The sequence below is a fragment of the Rhynchophorus ferrugineus genome, unplaced genomic scaffold (assembly GCF_030347505.1).
Source record: "Rhynchophorus ferrugineus isolate W39M unplaced genomic scaffold, kcgeb_rfMv2 rfM5, whole genome shotgun sequence".
NCBI classification, from domain to species: Eukaryota; Metazoa; Arthropoda; class Insecta; order Coleoptera; family Curculionidae; genus Rhynchophorus; species Rhynchophorus ferrugineus.
The window spans coordinates 16,080,071-16,103,877 of NW_027472584.1; the positions used below are offsets into that span (position 1 = coordinate 16,080,071).

General features: G+C 29.3%; 1 protein-coding gene across 2 annotated transcripts in view; it reads left to right on the forward strand.

Annotated features, from left to right (window-relative positions):
- Window positions 1-1,028: 1,028 nt before the first annotated feature.
- The window catches only part of Hmgcr (HMG Coenzyme A reductase), a 42,307-nt gene continuing 19,528 nt past the window's right edge, over window positions 1,029-23,807 (forward strand). Inside the window, exons 1-4 of one of the 2 annotated variants that reach the window (XM_076405604.1) lie at window positions 1,029-1,168; window positions 16,797-16,859; window positions 16,953-17,002; window positions 21,668-21,776. In XM_076405604.1, the coding sequence (XP_076261719.1) occupies window positions 16,832-16,859; window positions 16,953-17,002; window positions 21,668-21,776 (187 nt within the window). In that variant the 5' untranslated portion in view covers window positions 1,029-1,168; window positions 16,797-16,831. Of the gene's footprint in view, window positions 1,169-16,796; window positions 17,003-21,667; window positions 21,777-23,807 lie in introns of both variants that reach the window. The other variant, XM_076405603.1, reaches the window with a different exon arrangement.

Consider the following 23,807-nt stretch of genomic DNA (forward strand, 5'->3'; position numbering starts at 1 on the left):
TAAGAAATGAAAAAGAATAGACATGTGTTGTGAACCGATTTTGCAGAACTGATTTGGTGAAGGTGGGGGGCAATTAAAATAATGGACTCATCAGCATCGCTCTCTATATTTTACCAACAACTCGGTTAAAGCCACAATATAGAATATGTCAAGATTCCATTGTAATGCCGAAAAAATTTCGATATATCGATATTTTTGTTTGCAGATATTATTCAATATTTTTCAAAAAAATTAAATATGCTTCTTAAACATTATAAAAAAACCTTTAAAGAAATCATTTTAAAATTAGTACTTAATTTTAACTATATTATTATTTTAATAGTATTATTTTTCTTAGAAATATTTTGATATATCGATATTTATGTCCAACAAATGTTAAATTTTACATGTGTATTTTAGATTGATATATTTTGAACTATGTTTTTTTTTGAATAAATATTAGGATTTTTTTAGATACTAGTAATAAACTAGTAATTTTATATTAAATAAATGTATTGTTTTCGGTAATAAGTAATGATAATACATTTAGCACTAAAATTAATTATATCATATATGCTATATTTTTGGAATGTTTACCAACAAAATTTGAGTATTTAAACTGAAGAAAGTTTGACCTTCACTAAAAGGAGGTCATCAGACATCACAAGAACCAATATTTTTATTGAATTATTGTGAAAGGGAGATGGATCTTGAGCCATAGCAAATATTACTTCACATATTCGATAATCAGGTTCTCTAGTATCAATTCATTTCCAGTGAGCAATAATGCGTTTATGAAATAGTTTAATAGTAATATATCCCGATGGCCATTTTCTATTTGAATAATACAGGACATTAGAAAAACGAGGTTGTTTTTAAATGTTTCTGTAATTTTACGAGTAATTTGACTCCTCTGATAAAAATAAAATAATTTAAATTAACATATTATAATTAGGACGACGTAAAAAGTTTGAATTAATTAGTCTTTCTATTAACGTAATCACAGACTGTATGCGTAAAATTATGAAGTAAGAAATCTATTAAGAAGGCGGCAAGTTAGTCCGTGAGTTACTAATTTTCATTCAAAATCAATCCGCCGGCAGGTCAAGTCATTTTTTCCTGGTTAGTTTCTCTTCAAACATTATAGTGCTCGATTATTGTTCTTCATTTAATTACTCTGACTTGTACGGTAAGTTTCATTCACGTTTACATGTTACCAATAGAAAGTGTTATTCAACATATTATTATAAAAACACTTTCATATTAATATCTGCAAATTATTTACAAATATTTTTATACATTAATTCAATTAATAATTATTAATTTGATATTATTAATTTATAACGAAGATTATAATTGTTATATATCCATTTAAATGTTTCTCATTATATTATTAATAAAAAAGAACAAAATATTTTTAAAAAAGTTTAAAAAATTAAAAATGAAAAAATCACTTGTTTTTATAGGCAGTAATTTACAGTAAATATATTGTATATAAAAGTTGCTTATTATAATTAAATAAAATATAACGTATATAACCATTAATATAATTAATAATTATTTATTAGTATCAATAATGCTATTTAAATATTTCTTAATAATTACTATAAATTAAACTATGTTTACTATTTATGTATTTTATATATTATTTATATTATTGTTATAAATTTGTTTAATTTAATTGAAATATGGTTAATTATGTATGTTAATATTATATCAATGTATTATTCTAGTGATCAATAATGCAAGATGATTACCAGAATGTAATATTATAACTTAATAACTTTTCGCGTTTTTATCCATCTTTTTTTACAACATTTCGTTAGAATCACACTAATAATTTTAGCATCAGGGCTCTTTAGATTTAGTTCCTTTTATATAAGTATAGAATTTTTTTAAGTTTTATTTTTCTATTTAATTAATGCAAATAACATATACTCGAGAAAACCATGTATTAGGGGCTTGCATGTATTCCTTTCATATTTAGTTTTAAAAATAATTTATTGAGAAATATCGGTACAATATGTATTACTCAAAATATTTTCCATCATTTTCTACCACTTTTTCACGTCTTTCTGGCAACATGGGAGTGCCAATTCGAAAGAACGATGTTGGTTTGACGATGTATTTTTGCATTTCTTGGCACCCATTCCGATTGGATCTGCAACAATGTATTCTCCAACTCTTGCAATGTGAGTTCGAGCGCTGTTATGCGAGTCGATGACTTCTTATTTGAGAGGTCTTATTTGCAGCAACACGTCCTTTAGTTTTCTTAATTGACGTCTGTAAATATTTTCCGTAATAATTATATTTGGTTTTAGCTTGTAACATGTTACACTTTGCGGATGTTATCATACGCACAGCAAGTCTTTTTGGTAATGAATATTCCTCTTCGATGTGGATGGCCTCGACCCATTTTTACGCATGAAAATATTGTAGTTGATTCGTTAACTTCTAAGCTTTGTGAAATATCTTCGAGAGCTTGGATAGGATATTTAACCAATACGTCTTACAATTCATTGTCTTTGAACTTTTTTGATCGTCATAAAATAATAAAGATAAAACTTATAAAATATAAAAATTTAAATCGTTGAAACGAAAAATAACAATTGGGATATGTCTAAGCGGCATCACCATTTGTTTCTAATAGTGTTTGGTGTACTTGGGAAACAGATTTCTTCAAATCATACTTTCGGTGAAACGTAAAGTGTTGATGCCAGTACTATTCATATAATATTAAAATTATATATCATTACATATTCAAATAACAGTTCTGATAATTTTAAAGCTCGAAATACACTAAATTTCTTGTGAATTAAATGGCATAAATGTTTTTGAAAATTCTCGGGTAATAAATAAACATGATATAATTAGCATTATGAGTAATGAAGATTTTTTCAATGAGTTTTATCTTGATTCATATTTGTTCTAGTAAAACAATTCTGCGTAACAGATTTTTGTTATACACTGATAAATAAATTTTAATAATTATTAGGGCCGACTTCGTTGGCGCAGTGATCAAGGCGACAGGACGGTTTTCTTATTGTTGCGATAGTCTCGGGTTCGAATCCTGCTGGGGCATGGATGTACTTTATGTTGATGATTGTAATTGTAAAAATCTTTATAAACAGTGGAAATCTGACAAGGAATAACCATCCCAGCCACGCCAGTAACCAGGCTGGGTAAGACCGGATGTCTTCTGGGATGGTCTCTAAGTTCGTCACTAGTCAGTCGGTAGGCTTAATGCCGAGGACCGTGATTCGGAGCCTAAATAAACACTCGTTGGTAAAAAATTAATTTTCTCCAAAAGCTTTTTACCGCCAGTCTTGATACACAGTTAGTAGATAAATTTTTTACATATACTTTTGGCCTTCTGCCCCTTTAAGCTTATAAAATCACATCGACAATTATTTCATTTAAGCCCATTTGATACCATGTAAATTATTTGCAAATTATATTATTATAAATTATTGTACTGTGATAATTTGTTTACATTAAAAAGGAATTTAGTGCGTAAGGATGATAAGAAAATCGGGACGCGTTCCACATTTTTACCACCTTTAGTGCTACATTTTCCATTAAATATATAATATATATAATAAAATATGGACCTCATTTCCCATCATTTCTCCTCTAACTGAAGTGTCAGTACTTTAGTCCCAAAACGGAAGTCTAACAAACCAAACAAATTACTCTCTAGCTACAGACCAATCTCTTTAACTGATTACCTTTGCAAAACATTTGAAAGATTGGTGGGAGTAAGACTAAATTCGCATATACTTCATAACTATCTACTTCCGCTACCAGTTTGGTTTTATTTGGGGTCGTTTGATAATTGACCCTCTCCTTAACTTGGAACAAACCATTCGATTTAGCCTGGAGATATAGAACTATTAAACAACTACACTCCTGGAACATAAGAGGCAATATCCTTTATTTTATTAAACAATTTTTAACCAGCCGTACATTCAAGGTCCGTTTAGGGAACTGCTTATCTCTCACGTATACTCAAGATAAAGGTGTTTCTCAGGGATCTGTTCTCAGTCCTACATTATTTGATATTGCAATACATTTCAAATTCCATGCTGTAAGTCCAGATATCAATGTTCGTTTTTTGCTGATGATATAATTCTCTTTTGTTTTTCATCAAGTTTGAAAGCTGCATCCAGTACAATGCAGAATTGTCTGGATACCATTACTCAATGGTCTGCCTCTTGATTTCAGTTTCAAAATTATCTGTCGTCCATTTCTATAGAATCACTTTAGGTAATAATGTCATACCAACAAAATCATCTGCTAAAATATTGGGCCTCGGCATGGACTACTCTATCTCTCCTGGAGAGAGAGTACCGAATACCTTAAATCTAAAACAGCTAAAGACCTTAATATAAATAAGTGTACTTATCCTGCAGAAAATTAAACGCTGGCTTGAGAATGACACTGGGAGCTTTTAAATCTAGTCTGATAGCTAGTATGCAATGCCTCACTTCTATAGAATCGCTTAAATATCGAGGAATGACACTGGCTCTCAAATTAGATATAAAAATGCCCAGAATGGTGACAACTCTGAAGTCACAGATACTTATATGGTCATAGCCTCCAAAGGAGAAAAATGTTTCATCACAAAGATATTAAAAACAATTTATATACCTCCTATAATACAGAAACCAGTATGTTTCACATCTGAGCCGCCGTGGACTATGCCCGTCATCAAAATAGATTGGACATTAGCTGCTTAAAATAAGCAAAATTTGAGTTCGTTAGTATTTCAGAGATTATTCCTTCAAATCTTGTCAGAGTACCCTAGTTTGAGTGTTGTGTTGTCGAGTGTTGACCTGACAGGTCGTTTATAAGGATGTCTTCTATTTCCATTGCACTTACAGCTGAAATGTTCGCAATAAAGTAAAAGCTAAAACTCATAATATCACTTAATAGTTATGCTAAAACATCTCTGTTCCCTTCAAGGTACTGATGATGTATTTTCTTCACATACACAACTTCTTTTCCCCTGCTACCTCGTAAGGAAGAGAGAATTGCAAGAAAATTAAACAGGCTACTGATTGGTCACTGCCAATTTACCCATTCCATTACCTAATGAATCGAAATGAGTGGCTTTGTCTCCTAATTGTGAGGAACCTATGACAGTCCTCTATGTTTTGGAGCTAGTGCAATTCATAAACGTATTAACTGTTTAATTCATTGAATGTGTTCTTGCCTCAAAATCTGCCCTAATTTGATTTCCTCACAGAAGTCTAATTTTAACTCGACTTTTATCTATATTAACTTTTATTATTTATTTTTTTATCCAGATATTTGTTTTGTCTCCAAAAACCACATGAATAAACATAAACACCATAAAAATGGCCAAAATCATTCTGATCAAACCCAGCCAATATAGTTAAAACCAAATGAAAAAGTCATCACTATATATGAAAGTAGTGAAATTCTCCTAAAAATCTTTAAATATGATCAACTATGATCGCTACTATTCTTGATCCACAAACCCCATTAACTACCTCGAGCTTTCGATTGACGTATTGTACATTTACTAGTCCTAATTAATGTATTATCGTACTTTAAGCTGAAAGAAATCTCAGTCAATACATCATTATTTTTACAAAATAATAATTTATTTACTTATACTCTAATATAATAATGCATTGTATTTTCCTTGTCATTAGATCAATAGAGTGTCCCTTGATAGTTTCATATTTTGTTTATTTGATCCAGGTCTACTTTTGTTAGCAAATTTAATTATTTCATAGTATCACTGTAAATGTCAATGTTCTTACATCTTAGCAAAATGCTGTCTAATTTCTTCTTCTCTGAATTTTACATTCTTCGACTTTCACTCTCGAGAAATTCTAGCTACATTTTACCTATAAAATAAAATTTATTAAATCATTACTAAAACATATTATGTTTAGAATAAATGTCTAATTATTACCAGTTACTACAATTTTTGCTACTATTCTTGATGGGCAAACCTCTTAATTACTATAGAATTAATAATGTAACACAAAATCTAAATATCCTAGATTTTTTGTTGTTTTGATCTGTCTGTACCGATCAACACGAAAAGAATGTGCCATTAGAAAATGAAGACTCGTTTATTCTTTTCTATGGTTTATTCTATGCAGGATAAAGCGCATGCGCCAAATCCGGAGATGACTGAGGAGTAACGTATCCTGAGTTAACTTTGATCGCCAGAAAATATCACGAACGAAGAACTTTTCACCAAATCTTCCACGAGTTCGAACCATTCGCGTCGTTCATGTCTGTACTCACCATTAGACTTTCAATTCGTCTATTCAATCTGTTGAGAATTATGAGGCACAATTTTTTTTCAATCTTATCAGTTAATGTATATACGTAATAATTATTTCAATCAGATTTTTCATTGTTTAGCTAAAAACGTGTCCGTTAAAAAAATCTTAATTTTGTGGTACTTAATAAATGATAAAATAGTTAATGGTGCTTTTGTAAAATGAGGTTGATTTAAATCAGTTCAATGGTTAATAAATAAATCATAGGTCTCGTTAAAATTGTGACTTACATTATTATTATACTGATACAGGACTACGGAATGAATAGAAACATCAAACGTTGGTACTATAAATACTTGGATAAAACTGGAATGTTTCAAACATACAAAAATATTCAAACACAACTAATTTTAGCACATTTTACAAGAGATTGGTTAGACTGATTTATTGTAAATTCGTAGAAAGATCTTCGTATGATGAGGTAAAGAAAAAATTAAGAGGCAAACATTCACCTTTATACGTTATAAATAATCCGTATTTTACGTAAATATTTTTACTAAATTTTTTCATGAATGTACTTTGCTATATTTTAATTAATAGTAATAAAAAATTGTGACTCTGATTAGTTCTAATATGAATAATAAGAAATGATGTCATATAACTCATTTGTCGTTCTAAAAGGATTTTCCACTATTTGATTCAATCCTTTCTAAGAGCTATTTAAATTTTCAGCTCAATAAATATTCGCACCTCATTTGTAAACATTACATATGTTTTATTATCTGGATTTCCTCGAACTGTATTTTAACAATAAGACATATAAATGTTTTGAGAAACATGAGTCGTGTTGGTTAACTGCAATAAAGATGTGTAACGTGATTAAAATAGAAAATTAATAGAAATTTAATTATATATTAGCCAATTTGGCTGTATAACTGTTTATTTAATCAAGGTTGTATATGGGGATAGTGAATAACAGTAATTACCATTGACATATATCAGCTATCTTTAATGCTTAAACAGTTCGCAGGAGATCTTTATTTTTTTAATATATTGATTAATGTCGAGTAGTAAACGATGTAATCTGTACATATTTATATAGTTTCCCAAAATGTACATAAGATTCACGTCATTGATATCAGTATCTTGCAATTAAGTATGAGAAATTGAATTAGTATTATACTTATTGTTATAATCTAGTTGTAATTATCTAGCATAGGATAAATAAGTTAATTTTTAATCACTGTACTTTTTCCTCATTAATTCGTTCTTCGTCATTTTTAATAATTGGTTTAATAAAAACACAAAAATAAGTTGAAACAAAAGTAGCACTTTTGTTTTATATTCAATTTTAACCATAGTAGCAATTTTTAAAGTACTTTAATACAACTTTAATAATACATACACAAGAATTGTTTTATCTTGTCTTTATTTTATTAAAATTTCGCTTTTTTTATTCCCAATCTTTCCCGTCACATATAAACGCTTGGAAAGAGTTGTTTCATCAACTGCTAAACTGTTGAGGTCCTTGATAATTTGAGTTGAGTTTTCATCCAATAAGTCTGGCAAATCATTTATTTTGTTTTGGTCATCCTGACCGTTTTTCATCACAAATAACATACGATTGGGATGTAACCGAGCAGCATCACTATAAGTTTGTAAAAGTTTTTGGTGGGCCTTGGCAGTAGATTTTTTTTAATAAAACAACAAAATTAATGAATGGAGAAAATACAATTTTGAGCGTTCAATGATTATCTTCTACGTACATTGAATAACTCAGTAATAATAAATAGAAAACTGTTATATTATGTAGAGAATAGTGATCTCGATATATAGTTATATCGATATTTTTGACCATATATTTTTCGATGTTTCTTCAACATAATTAACAAAATTAAATATATTTTTTAAGCATTATAAAAAAATTATTTAATTATTTTTAATAAACCATTTATTTTTGTATTTAATCTTGAACGATATTTTTCTCGATGGCCAACATCCTAGCAGTTAAATATCGTCCATTGGTATACTGTTTCAGCTTAAGAACATGAATAGTATATAAAATTGACAACATGAATAGCTGAAGATTAATTCTGTTACTAGAAAATAACTAAAGCGACTTGTGCGGTGATCGAAAAGTAAAAAGTGGACGTAGTAAATCGCCTGATACAAACACTTTAAGCTAATGAAAAATATTAAGACGATTTGGAAGGACATGCAGCAAGGAAAAAATCATCTACCCAAAATAAGTGGTGCTAATTTTGCCATAAATAAACATGTAAGTACGATTCGCAATTATGAGCAATACTGATGATTCTTTTCCGGGGAAATTCCGCGTAGTTGCAGTTAAAAAATATAATTCGCACCTCGGCGCCCCGCTACCAATATATATTATTAATTCAATATCTATCCCTTTGATGAATTTAGCGTGAAAATGTATTCAATATTGACTTTAGTCTCGTTTATATTTTACAGTATTGTCATATTGTCAATAAGATATACTTAAAGCCCTCTATAGATAAATATAGGATAGAAATATTCATGATTACATAATAAATCACCATATAAATATAAAAAGACAGTATCAGCTACACCGGTAACTTTTTACATATTACTTTATTTAGAAGTGTAGGGTTAATTTTAAACTCAAGGCGTAAAATAAAAATTGTATTCAATAAAACAATATAAAATATTCTAACATCTTATATAAATAAAAACAGAGATCAAAATAAATGATATAACAACTACTTACACAATAAATGGCAAAATAAGTAAAGCAAATAAGCAAATAAGTGCGAGATCTTGATGTCGATGTCATCGGGTGATAGTTCTGAAAACATAATGTAAACTTACCTGAGCAACCAATTTTCAATGACAAGGGTGACATTAAAATATACTTGAAATATAGCAAGGATTGGTATTTATTAAGATAGATTGAAATTGAAATATAACGGCACTGTCAGTTATATTACAAAACAGATAATAATGGTAACTGATAGCAATTATAAACTTTATATATGGTAGGATCAAGTATGACATGTTCACAGGGTACGAAGGGACCCTAATGAATCACTAACAATAATGGACGTGCAATGAAATCAAAGGAAATAGACGCAAGAGATCTTGCCATTAGGGTTAGTAGTATTCGCTAGGGTAGAGCTAAAAATCTTCAATATATAAATAAGTAATTATGTAAATCAATAAATAAGCAACTTTGTTGCTATTGTGCACTCACTTCTCCAGCTCCAGCTATGATAAACGTGCAATGCGTACAAGGGAAAAGCTAAAAGCTACACCCTATAGAGTTGTTGCGATATACTACCCACATAGATATGCATTAAAAAAAGAGGACTACCTCGAACTCTTGAAGAACTTTTGAAACTCTCTTACTTCATAATTAAGTGAGAATTTAAGACTAAACATGCATTTACACCTAAACACACTAAATATGTGTGGTAATCTACTGGTAAATCAATTTTACTGATACTGGTGCTGGTACTGGCCATTAAAAGTTAACAAAACACTAATCGACTTCTACTGTAAGATAGATCAAGCAATTACATCAATATTGAAGACAATTATGATTTATCCTTGCATATATTGGTAAGCAAAAGTCCCGCTACCATTTTTATTGTGCGCCATCTTGGTTATGTGATCTCAGTTTTTTCGCTTTAACTATTGTATTGTGTAGACGTCAGAAATTTATTGTAGATAAATATACGCCACAAGAACGAGCGGAAAGAGTGACAATATTTATTGAAAATAATCGTTCCATTATTGTCAGTCAGCAGAAATTGCGTCAAAAATATCCCATTCGTCCAGTGCCTCACAAAACCACAATGTATCGTTTATATGCGAATTTTTAACAGTACGGTACGACAGCAGACAGCCCTCGTTCTGGAAGACAACGGACATCTCGTAACGCTGAAAATGTGGCTCTGGTGCGCGATAGTGTTGCAGTCTTGAGAAACATTAAAATTGAAGATTTTTGGTTTAAATTGATAATGAGTGATGGGCCCATTTTCTTTTTAGTGGCCACCTCAATAAATAGAACATTCATTTGGGGAACACAGAATCCCCAATTAATTTATGAAACATCATTGTATCCACTAAAAACAACTGTATGGCGTAGTATTCATGCTGGAAACATCATTAATCCCAATTTTTTTGAAAATGTCCAAGGTGTTGCAGTTACTGTTGAACGGTACCAAGACATGATTCGAAATTTTCTTGTGCCTGAAATGGAAGAGCAATGACTAGAGAACATGTGGTTTCAGCAAGATTGGGCCATAGTTCACACAGCTCGTTCAACAATTCAATTATTGAATGACATTTTTCCACGAAGACTAATTTCGCGAAGTGGAGATTTAGCATTGCCAGCCAAATCTCCGGATCAGCACCAGACTTTTTATTATGGGGTTTTTTTAAATCAAAAGCTTATGTGAATAAACTCCAAACGATTCAACATCTTAAAGACAATATTCGTCACAAAACTGAAGAAATTTAGCCTCTGTTATAAAAATGTAAAGACCAAATTAAATTTCTTTGAAAACCAAACTTACTACTTATCTTTTCTTTGAGCAAAGTTATAGGCAATCAAAATGGTAGCGGGACTTTTGCCCCACGTTGCAGATACGAAAGCCGAATTACTAGGGATCATTTTACAAAAAGCAGTATGGAAGAATACCCCTATACATAAAAAAAAACAAATTTATCCAAGAGAAATAAAAAAAATACAAGCGAAAATACATTACGAAAACGTAAATAATTTGAAATAGTTTTTGGAAGGCGGTTAAAAAATCGACCAAAATACCAAACTAAAAAAAATCCATAAAAAGAGAATGAAAGTGGACAAAAAAAGAAAGCCGAAATATATGGATACTTACTTTATAAAATACTTTCTACCTCACCTAGTTATAAGCCAAAGAAATATAAGCCCCAAAATAAATAATATAAACTCTAAAGGAATATGTGAAGGAAACTGAGAAAATTGAAATATCAAGAACGCTCTGCGATTAGCGAAGGGCACTAGGGCATCAGCGAAGAAATTAAATAGTTTGCGAAAAAACCCCAAGTGAGATTGCGTGAACATAAAAACGTCGAAGTACTACAACTGCGCGACAATAATGAACCTAACCAAAAGTTCATCAAACGCTAATTAATTTTGATCTAAATTAAGTCTTCGATCTAGATTTTACGAACAATTTGGGGGAAAAATTACTAGTTAATGAATAACGTTGTGCAATGTGCTCACCTTTACTATGCGGTTAAATAAACAAAAAGAAAACATTGAAAAGAGCATTCACCGTATAGACCAAACTACCATTTTTTCGGCTTCTACAAAAGGGTCTTGTCAAGAGAACAAAATAATAATCGTGTACATTCAAATAATGCTGGTAGAAATCAGCTCAAATTTTCCCCAATAGTGCTACAGTGGCCAAACTATAATTTTGTCAGAAAAGTGACAAAAAGTCGCCGAGTAAAGGGAGCATACGTCATTGATTAATGTTGAATAAATACGTTTTAAAAAAATTATATTAGTTACTTCTCCTCCAACAAAATATAAATATACAACAAAATATCTACATTCAAATTTTAAGCCTTTTATATTTAGGTTGGTAGAAAATGGATATCCAACAAAATAGTAAGCATAAATAAGAACCGGCTTAAATGTACTTTTTCCACTATATCTAATAACAGCCGCGTTATCTCAAACGTAAACCTTTTAAATCCAGAAAGTATTTCGTAATTATGTCCCAGATTAAATAACGCTTAAAAAACGTCGGTTCTCGTTTTCCGTTCTCTATATGTAATAGAAAAAACTTCAAATTTGCTTATGTGGCCTTTTTTCATTTTTACTAAGCGAATATAAGATCTTGCTTGCGTAAAGATATCATCTTAAATTCCATAACCGTATACAGTGGTGCATGAATGCCTCATAGGTTTCAAAAACGTTTTTAATTTTTGTATTATATTTTTATATATTAACATAAACTACGTGCCTAATTATATTGAAAACTTTTATCTGCAATAGATGAATAAACGATTAATTATGTATAGACTTTATATTCAGATCTATTTTCACGTGGAAAACAAAACAATTTAGATTATGTTATCGCTTTGTTTTTTCAACATCACTAAATTACTAGTTATAGTTTGTATAGGTATTCTTAATTTTTGCGCATAATTCTAAATTTAATTCTTCCAAGAAATTTTATACATATAAGTACCAGTGGCGTGAATGTTAGACAGAGTAATATCTCGTTCTGATTGATAATTCATCCAAACACCAGTGACTAAAATTTGTTTAAAATCAACCGTTCTTATTCTTCAATAAAATGCAAATACTCATAAATGTGTATGTTTATAGATCTAGCTACATTTCGAATATTTATAAAAATTAAGTATTGTTGAATGGTTAATATACATTAGTATTACTGATTAAAACATTGGAAAAATTAATTACTTGGCAGCTTAGACTGGGTTTTGGGGTTGTGCGAAAGCTGGAATATGGAGTCTTCTTTTTATCAACTTGGTTTTATCGAATTAGACCTACTGCTTAACGTGAACTTCGAACGGCACGGTGCTCGGCATTAAATCTATCGACTGGCGAGTGGTCAAATTCCAATCAACTGACAAATCATTCCAGAAATTATCCGGTCTTACCCAGCCTGGTTATTGGAGCAAGCTGATAATTTTTTGTCGGATTTTGGACTTTTGCCTTATGAACAATCACAATTATAAACCATTCACTAACGTGAATTTACAATAACTCAGTAGAATTCGAATCCGCGATTATCACAATAGTAAAAGAACACTTCTGTCACCTTGACCACTGTGCCAACCAAGCCGACATAGAAGTTAGGGACATAAAAACACCGAAAAAAGAATGACGTTATTAGTGAAATAACGTTATAAATTATGTAAGAATAACGGAAATATATTTAATGAGTCTAGAAGATATTTAGAATTTGCAATAATATTTAAATATAATATATTATTCTATTATTATGAATAAAATATTGTATTAGTTATTGTTTATTATGTTTTCAAATGCTATATATTATTTTAAATGAAATGTTTAACTTATGTTATGGTATTAATATATAATTTAGTTTATTCGTTAATAAATTTCATCCTTTTAGTAGTATTTTTTTAAAATATATTTTAAAGTCTCCTTTTACCAACTATGGATTTATCTGGACTGGACCTAAAAGCTTAACGTGGGCTCCGAACCATTTTCCTCAGCATTAAGCCTACCGACTGGCGAGTGACCAACTTTAGAAATCATCCCGGAAAACATCCGGTCTTACCCAGACTGGTTACTGACGTGACTGGGATCATCTTCCTTGTCGGATTTTACACACTTGCCGAGAAGAATCACAAATTTTAAACAATCACAAACATAAATTTACGAGCATGCCCTAGCAGGATTCGAACCCGCCTATCGCAACAGTAGGAGGACCGTCCTATTACCTTTACCACTGCCCCACCAACCCGGTTTTTTATTACTATTAACATATAAGAATAAAACTTATGCTGGGTTGACCAGATATACATTATACAATGTGGAATAAAACATATTAGTATAAAAATGAAAGAGACACTACATAAAGCGTCAGTGTTTTTAGGTTATAAAAAAGAATTTGTTTATAGATAACCCACAAAACTAATTTGATTATTATTGTTACCAAAAGAAAAATATATTCCCGAATACTATTTTCAAAACAAACAAAACCACTTCGGTGATCAAATAGATATTTTGACTGATTTATCAAATATCTATGTCTCAAATATTACTTTCATCAGTGAGCTATTCAGAGGCTCTAAGTTTCTTCCTAAAAGCATCTGAATCCTTCCGTGATATATATTTTTTTGTATTTATCTTGATAAAATCTGAAAAAAAATCTTGGATGTTTAAGTATTGTTTTAATAAATGCAGTATGCATATTTTTAAATCAATTTTGATTCTTATTGTATATTAGCATAATTTTTAATTTGTTTTCATATTCTTCTTATTTTAATATTGAGATAATTTTCTATAGTACATACTACAGAAATACACAACAAAGCAAAATTATTGTGATGTAGGTAATATGCATAAACAGATTTATATTTTATATGAACTAATATAAAACATTTTTCAAGTCTCTTGAACCGTTTCTTAATTTTATGTCTAACTAAATCTTTTTGTATGTTTTGAACATTTATAATGTATTTTATATATCCTCTTACAATTATCTTAATTTTATTTTTTTAAATATAAGTGATGGCTCGGTCTCAATGTTTTAAATTCACTGAAACTAAATAATAATTCGAAAGGGACCAGTTTAATTTTGAACACCTTTCAGGGAAACCGGTGTTATATATTATTATAACTCAAAATATTATTGAATTTGTGATATAAAATTATACATTATCATAAGGATCATACACTATATAAATAAATTTCATTTCTAATAAAAAATCATTGTTAGTTTTTATACTGTTATATCATTTATGTAATTTTTAACTCTTTTGTAATAATATGGCGTAAATATTTAACGTATTATTGTCAAGGTTCTGAATTACGTAGAAGACGTTTCCTTAGTTCTGTATATCTAACGAACGCAGAATCTGTTCGTGATATGGTTTCAGGATATTAGGAAATACATAGCTTGTGATCGTATGGTTATTCGATTATTCTGTGTATAATCAGTAAGCGAAATTAAAGACAGTTATAAATCAAAAGGAACTGAAGGAGAACTTATTAATAACACGTTCGTTATTGAAGGTTGCAATCTCTAATACGCCTCATCAGTATCAAAGATGACCTTCATAACATTCTTTAGTTTCGTGTACATTATATACATAAAATAAGAATTGATTAACCATTCTATTTTTTTAAAGTCGTACTCTGGTATAGAGGCATATATTTTGCATAGACTTACCACAGGTAATTAAAATGAAACAAAAAATAGTTTTATCACTGAATTTTTATTGATATTTTAAAAATCCATCAAAATAATAATGTGCTTCAATTATTCTCACAACTTTTAAAAGGGTGCACTGAAAATATAAAAAGCTTAAACTATAACTAAACTTAACTACAAACTAAATAGCAGTTAATTTTAATAAAACTAGTTTAATATTCTGGTCTGTGAATATGCAATCTGTAACGATTGCGAAACATCGATTTGTTTTAGTCAGTTTTAGTTATTCAGAAATGAATTAGACCATTTAATATTATTGGCGGTTTGCTTGTCGCATTGACCAAGATGACAATATGGTTTTCTAGCTAGGGGTGTTGGCCAACGAGGAAAATATAGATATTTCGATATACTGATATTTTAAATAATATCGATATACCATTTTCGATATTATTTTTATCGATATATTTTCACAAAATATATTGATATTTTTAATAAATTCTTAAAATAAATTAAAATTAAGTACCAATTTAAACAGTTTATAAAAAACCATTAAATGGTTTTTAATGATGTTTAAGAAATATAATTAATTTGTTGAAAAAATATCGGGTAACAAAAATATCGATATAACAAAATATATTTTTCAGCATCCCTATCTCCAACTGTTATGACAGACGCGGACTCTAATATTGTTGGGATATCGTTATAAATTTGTATGTGATTATCCATAGGGTAATATTGCAACATCTGACAAAGAAAATCACGACCCAGTCACTCCAGTAATTAGGCTGGGATGTCTTCTAGGGTGATCTCTAGGTTCGACACTTGACAGTCGGTGATTCGAAGTAAGCACTAAGCAGTAGGTCCAGTCCAAATAAAGACTCTAAAATAATAAGTAAATACAAAACAACAAATTTAAAGCTTTAGATTTGGAAAATTGCCGTTATTATATGCTATGTATACGATCCGCTATTATCTTATAGCTGCAATTATACTAAACATCATTCTCGAATATAACATACTTTTGATTTTTTAATCAAAGTATGTGATATTTCATAAGGTACCTACGCAGTATGTTGATCAAAGAGATAATCAATAATTCATTATGAAACTTTAGAATATATCATATATAATTAATGAGCATATACAGTAATATCAATCATCATATCTTAATAATGGTTTATCAGTTTGAATAGCCCGGAGTGAAGTATAATGATTTAATATAGGCACATCACTCATATTCAAACTAATTAATATTTGGTTTCATATTTATATCGGTGGTTCAATGACACTTTTGTTCTATAAAATATGGTTCATTGCTTTATTTGACGATAATTGATTGACAAATTTTGATTATTAATTATCAGATACTCTAAACCTATTATTAGATCTTATTATTACTATGCAGCAATTTTCTTTTCTATGTGGATTACCTCTAAATTGGTAAACAACCACTAAAAGATCTCGTGATCTAGAGAGATCACTAAAGTTATATTGAATAATACAATTTATTTTTAGTGTATCATGTAATATTTTAAAATGTATTTCTGCCTGTTTCTCGCAAAATAATAAAACTTATCGAACAATCTAATATATCTAATAAATATATTATATTAAAATTAAAACAAAAAACAATTTTTAGGTCTTGGCTGATACTTGAACGGGAAAAACAAAATCATGGCCAGTGAAATCTTCAGATCGTATGGTGAGTTCTGCACTAATTACCCTTGGGAAATCATAGTAGCTTTATTTACAATGATATCGTTTATGTTAACGATTGAAAAACCAAATCTGCCAGTGACATCTGATCCTCTTTGGTCACCAGTAATATCATCGATAACGCAAGAGGTAAGTGTTATACCCCTACAAAACATTTTTTATTCATTTGAATGCTTAAATTAAGTGCTTTTTACAAATGTAGTCCGTGATGATTCTTATTTTTCAAGTAAATTATATATTGATGTATAATTAATAATTTTTTGATTTAACTCTATACAAAGTCACGCTACATTACAATTTCTTACTTTCTTTTATATCTCAATATTATGCCCTGCTTTATTGTAAAAGTCTTTTTGGCAAGTGCCATTTTGGTCTGAATGGTAAACTAAACATTAATATATAACAGGGAATTGTAAATAATTATTTTGTATGTATCTAGATAATATATAAATGATTGGAGAAAAAAAAACAAAAAATATGTACGGAAATACTATAAAATAAATTTAATTTTATCTTAAGTAAAGATTATTTAGCATTATAAAAACAATTTAAATAATGTGACAATAAATATTAATGAACTGTAAATAATATGGCAATTTATGCTGATTCTTATTTATTTTTGGAAAAATATGCGAATTTTTTAATTATGTAAATTATTTCTGATGAGATAATGAAAAAAGTAATACACGTTATGTTGAAGAATTACGTGATAAAGAAACCTATGTTGATAGTAATATCCGCTACTGCTGATTTCCCTGATATAACCAACTAATCGCTAAAGGCTTAACTTAGAGCAGGTTAGGATAGTCACGAAAACAAAACACAACGTATACTCATTTTAAAATTAACTCATATGTGTCATGATCGATATCATATGTGTCATATCGATTTACATCTAAACGAATATAAATCGTTACCATTATTCAGCCATTATGTAACCTAATATTTAAATAACATTTGATCTGTGTTGATTCTAAAATTAAATTTGCACCAGTTTCTTAAATTTGGTGTTTTTCTGGAATTGCATTTTAATGATGTCAAATACGATAATTAAAATGCTGTTAAGTCATTAATTCTAATATTATAAATCAGAAAGAATCAGTTGGATTCATATTATTTTATTCTTAGATTGTGTTAGAATATTAAAAGATAAAACCAGAAAATGGTATCAGATCAGGTAAATACCACTGTACTGTTATTAATTTTAATTATTACATACAATTTAGCTTTCAATTCAAGATCATTTCGTGCAAATTTAATTATATAAAAATTATATGTTAAAAAGTTATTGATAAGTTTATTTCTATTTTAAAATACTGTAAATACATGTTGTACTATGTTGCTGATTGTAATAAGGTTAATAATTTTTAAGTTGAATGAATTTATGTTATGTTCATACAAAAATATGTTTTCATTTTATGGCGTTACTATAGTTATTATCAATTTAAAGAAAAAGTATATATAATCATATTAAATATTAAACAGTAATCAGTATGAGTGTCTACTTCTCAACATTCTTACCATATAATCTCCAATCAATCGCATCGGATCTACAATCTAGCATCGTCGAACTTACTGATGTCAAATTGCAATATATATGTCTGTTTTTTCTTTACATTTTTTCTGTCTCTACTTATTTTTTTTTGATTTGTTTGGAATTTTTAATCTCTACAATATCTAGTATCTGCCTGATAAAACCATCCCAGGTCTCTGGTCTCCTTTCCTTCATCCCTTACCAAGATCTGAGTTGTCTCCTTTCTACTTACTCTTTCACTGATTCAATATTGAAGATTTTCTTATTCCTTTACTTCTCATCTTATACTCGTTACACCCCTGACTCTTCTTCACTTCTACCCCTTGTATCTTGCTTTTATGTTATCTCTCTTTGACAATTCCCACGTCTCGCAACCGGATATCACGGTTTTTTTGTTAATTATTTTACTATTTATAGTGAATTAAATACATAATACAATTCACGGATTTCTCCATTCTGGTATTATTTTTTCCTGGCTGCGATTGCCTTCGATATATCTATCCAAATATTTAAATGCATCACGTTTTTCTATTTTTGAAGCTTCAATTTGGATATTTATTTGTTCTGGCTCTTCCATTCCCAAGACTGCGTTTATTCAATATCATTCCGTATTATCTCGTTACCAAATTCCATCTGTTTAAGGTTTTCTATAGGACAACTGGTTTATTAGTTGTTATTAATACATAATCTGCAAATGCCCCTATGTGCTATGTATATATATGACTGACAAGAAATTAGCACCAACATATTTAGAAAATAAATACTGTAAAATCAAAAGAGTCTCTCATTTAAAATATTTAGGCGAAACTATTCAAGAAACTGGACTGGAAAGGATCGTTAATATTATTCGCATCTACAACAAAGAATGTATCTCTAAATATGCAAAACTAATACAATACAATATTGTGATCAAGCATGGGTGCCTTTTCGCACCTGAAGCTTTAATTTTGAACAGAAAGAGGGACATTGGAGATCCAAAAGAAAGAAAGAATAATTATTAGAAGAATTTTAGGCCCAAAAACACATTGAAGAAGAAATGTACAGGCTGAAGGCAAATAAGGAAGTAGAAATGTTAACAGATTGACCAGACAGGTGGTGGAATTCTATGAAGCTCGCAGTAACGCCAAGATTGAAACAATGAAATGAATCCCTTCAATTAAGCAAGGTCTGAAAGGAGCCATAATAAGATATATGGAATAGAAATGTTTTTAGTTGGAAAGTTTGCGACTGTCAGCTGGACCAGACAGGGAAACCTAGGAAACCCAGAACCAAGTAATCAGATCAACAAAAAGGAGCCCATTCCGAGAGAATCAAAGAAATAAGGACCGAAAAAGGGGGAAAGATATACTGTGTCCCTTTGTTGTACTTCGCGTGGTCCAATAGAGCCCAAACATAAATTTTACAAGCAACATTCATCGATTTGAATGGAACGATTACCGATTGGCTATATTGAAACGTGAATATGTACTTTGTACTAAACATTTAAGCATGCTGAGTAATAGGACCAAATTGACTATTGAGTATCTTTAAAAATCGCATGGTCTTCATCTTGCTTTAACTGTGCCAATTGATCCTTATTTGAGCAAGTTTAGAATTTGAATACGTACGCTTAAAAAAGTACTAAATTCCTCACCTTAAGATATTTTCATTAGCTGTGTGCGTATGCCAAAGATTTGCCGAATTTATTTGTGATCAAGTTCAAGCGAAACATATTTAGTATGATGGTATTTCTTGAACAATCCGATGTTCCCTAATGATAGTACTATAATAGTACTATATTCGTTGATAAATGTATTGAGGCGTTGAATTTTCGTCGTAATACAATTTGTATTTTAGAGCTGCATGACTTAAAAATGAAATAAGAAAAGGCCAATATTCTCAAATCCTTGGGTTCATTAACACGATGTGTGTGGAAGAAACGAAATGAAGGTCAATCAAGATTAAAAACGGGAAAAATATTACATTAGTTTGGACATTAGAGAAGCAACTAGCAACCTTTCCTAAGAACTGGATTAAAGGCATAGAGAGCAGTTTGGAAAACAGGTGACAATATAAGAATCCAGAACAGTTGACAGTGGCATAATTAACTCCGTAATAATGATTAACTCCGTAATGATTGAAAAGTAGATATTTTCCCCAAGTTAAATTCCGCTAAGTAAGAAAATTATAAATGCTATTAAACAACATTTTAGAAATTTACATAACATACTAAAATAAAACATAGGTTTAATATGATAAACGTTTGTATACAACTATCGGTCCTATAACTAACCAATCAATATACCGTTGTCCTAATACTACTCGTAATCATCATCCATAAAATCACCTGCAAATTATATTATATAATCTATATGACACATATCATATCTTTTATATAACTTAATCTATATTATATAACTTAATTTAATATTTAAACACCTTGCCATTTGATTGATTCATTTAATGAACATTAAATTTGCACCAATTTTTGATATTTGATATTTTTCTGGAATTATATTTTAATGACCTCAAGTATAAGAATTAAAATATTATTGCATTAATAGCTTATTAATGTTTTCTATTATAAAATAATGAATTAGAAGCCTTCATATTATTTTGCATCTAGGCTGTGTAAGAATGTTAAAGTTTAAATCAAGAAAACAGTACAAAATCAGCTAAATGCAATTATATCGCTCTTTTTACCATATCATTGAATTTTTTTGGGACTAAAAATGTTCTACTAGATACATTTTCAACTAAAATTAAGCAACTATTGAACTAGCGCTAGTAAGAATAATTATTAGACCAAATGTAATGTAATATAACGTAAAATAGATGTAATTTTAAAATTACTTTCAAAAGATCCTCGGAATGATACAATATTGTATAACTGTGTTCTGTTTCGCTAAATATGTTTTCTCAAAAATATTTTAATGTTGAATAAGTGTCTCAATGTTGAAAAGCTTCCATAACTTATACAAGCAAAATATTGTCCAAACTTAGGCTATGCAAATAAACAAATACTGTAATGATCTGTTGAATCTGTTTACATTTGAACGATAATTTTCGTCTATTATTAGAACATACCACTCAAAATTTAGCGTACATAGATTAGCAGAAAAAAAATTATAATATTAGCATATTGTAATGAATTTACTATTAAATATTTTAACTAATTTATCTACATATGTTTAAATTAATTTTGTTCTTTATGCACTTTTATAATATTTCTTTCATAGGTTACATAAAATCTGAGGAGATAAATGTTTTTTTTATTATAGGCTGATTATTCTTCAATCGAGGTGATCGGCATGAATGCTATCAGATGTCTAACAATCATCTATTGCATTTATCAATTCAAACGACTGCTGAAATCCAAATATATTTTCGGTGAGTATTAACTATGATTGCTGTAAACTTTTCATATTACCTGGTACATCAAATTCATTCAAAATGTTATCAGTATTACGTATTGATTTAACAAATGTTTAATTAATTTTTGTCGTTGCATATATTGATAACACTTTCTAAATTTCTACAACACAATTTTTATAAACACACTTTCATTTTATTTGCTTAATTTCCAGTATGTTTCTTTTCTGTTGTGAATAGTTTCTTAAACGTTAATTATATCTATGATACTATTTAAATACAATTAAATTTAAAAAAAAAACTGCGCCTTTTACTTTATTTTATTATACATATGAAACATAGATAAATAATAATTTTTAAAAAATTCATCATAGTTTAAATCAAAAATCACTGAACTAAATGTTGAGGAAAGTAGCAAAATGAAATTTCAAGGTCACAAAATGTATCGCAATCTGATTAATGCAGTGAAAGCTAATTTGTTCGTCATACAAGTCCATGTTGAGATTTCTTTATGTAATGATAATTACTAGTTAGTTTTTTTATGTTGTGCACATTTACAACATCAACATTGGCAACTGATTAGCATTCAAATTATAAATATTTTTGTTATAACACGTTTTTATGACAATGTCTTCGTTGTTCCGATATTTACAGTCCATTGGCATGAACATGTTTTAACCATACCCAACATTTTAATAACAACATAGCTCAATATGTTTTAATGAGTTTTTTTTCCTTTAATGTGGTATCTAATATGTTTGTTTATGAAAAAATCATTCCAATCTTATGTTATGAAACTAATAGCAGCTAATTGTGATTGTGTTTGAAATTTTGCTTCTTGCTTCCGATTCCGTATTTATATTTTTTGAATACTTTCCGTGTTTTGTTCACTATATAAATATAACGTTGACTGTAATCTTGATTGATTGTTTTTGATAGAGCGTAAATATTTGAAAGCGAGCGATACCTATTTATAACACTTTTCCTTGCAATAAAACTTCCAAGAAATAATACATTATTAGAATATTAGGAATTTTCAACCCAGTTAAATAAGTGATTGTATTGTTGAACAAAATTTTAAAATTATTACACTTAATGGTTCAACAACTAAGCCCCTGAGGCCAATAACTATTTCTTATGATAAATTATTATTTACATGATATGTAAAATATCAGACAAGACAATACTTAATACTAAAACTCAAAGATTGAGGCGAGAAATCTAAAAACTAAAGGCAGATTCCATAAACACCTATATTAAAGAACTATGAGCATCTAAACAGACCGTCTACGCCCTTGGGGGAGCAATTAAGAAGATTAAGAAGCATATAACATCTAAACCATCTAGATAAGGAGCAACAATGGACCATGATCAAGACATAAAAACAATAAACAAAGCTCAAAGCTGATCACAAATTATCACACCAGTAACCATAAGAGAACTAACCAATGAGCTAAGAATAAACCAAGAAAGTAATCATTGGAGAAATCCCAAAGCCACTGCCTAGAAAAGCTACAATACAACCTTAGTACTATTGGTAGTACAAACTTACCAATATATTTTAACGCAGATCTTATACCGAAATATTTGCCTGCATATTGGAAAATGGCAGAAATAATTATGATACCAAAGTATAGACGTATAGACGTACTTCTTTACTTCCAATTGTGTCAAAACTTTTTAAGAAAATATTACTCAAGAGAATAACTCCAATAATAAAACAAAGCAACCTAAATCCAGATTATCAGTTCGGATTCTGAAAAAAAAACCTTTAAGAATCGATCTATAAAATAACGAATATTATTGAGCGTTCCTTGGAAGAAAAAGAAATATGTACTACAGTTTTCCTAGACGTAGCACAAGTACAACAAGACAATCGAAGTCTGACAGCAGGGCTTGATATATAAATTTAAAAAATTCTGCCAAAGGAATATATAGAGATATTAATATCATATATCTTCAATAGATTCTTCAGAATTAAACAAGAAGAAGAACATTCTGAACTAAAAAAATACAAACTCGTGCCCCAAAGCAGCGTCCTGGGACCTA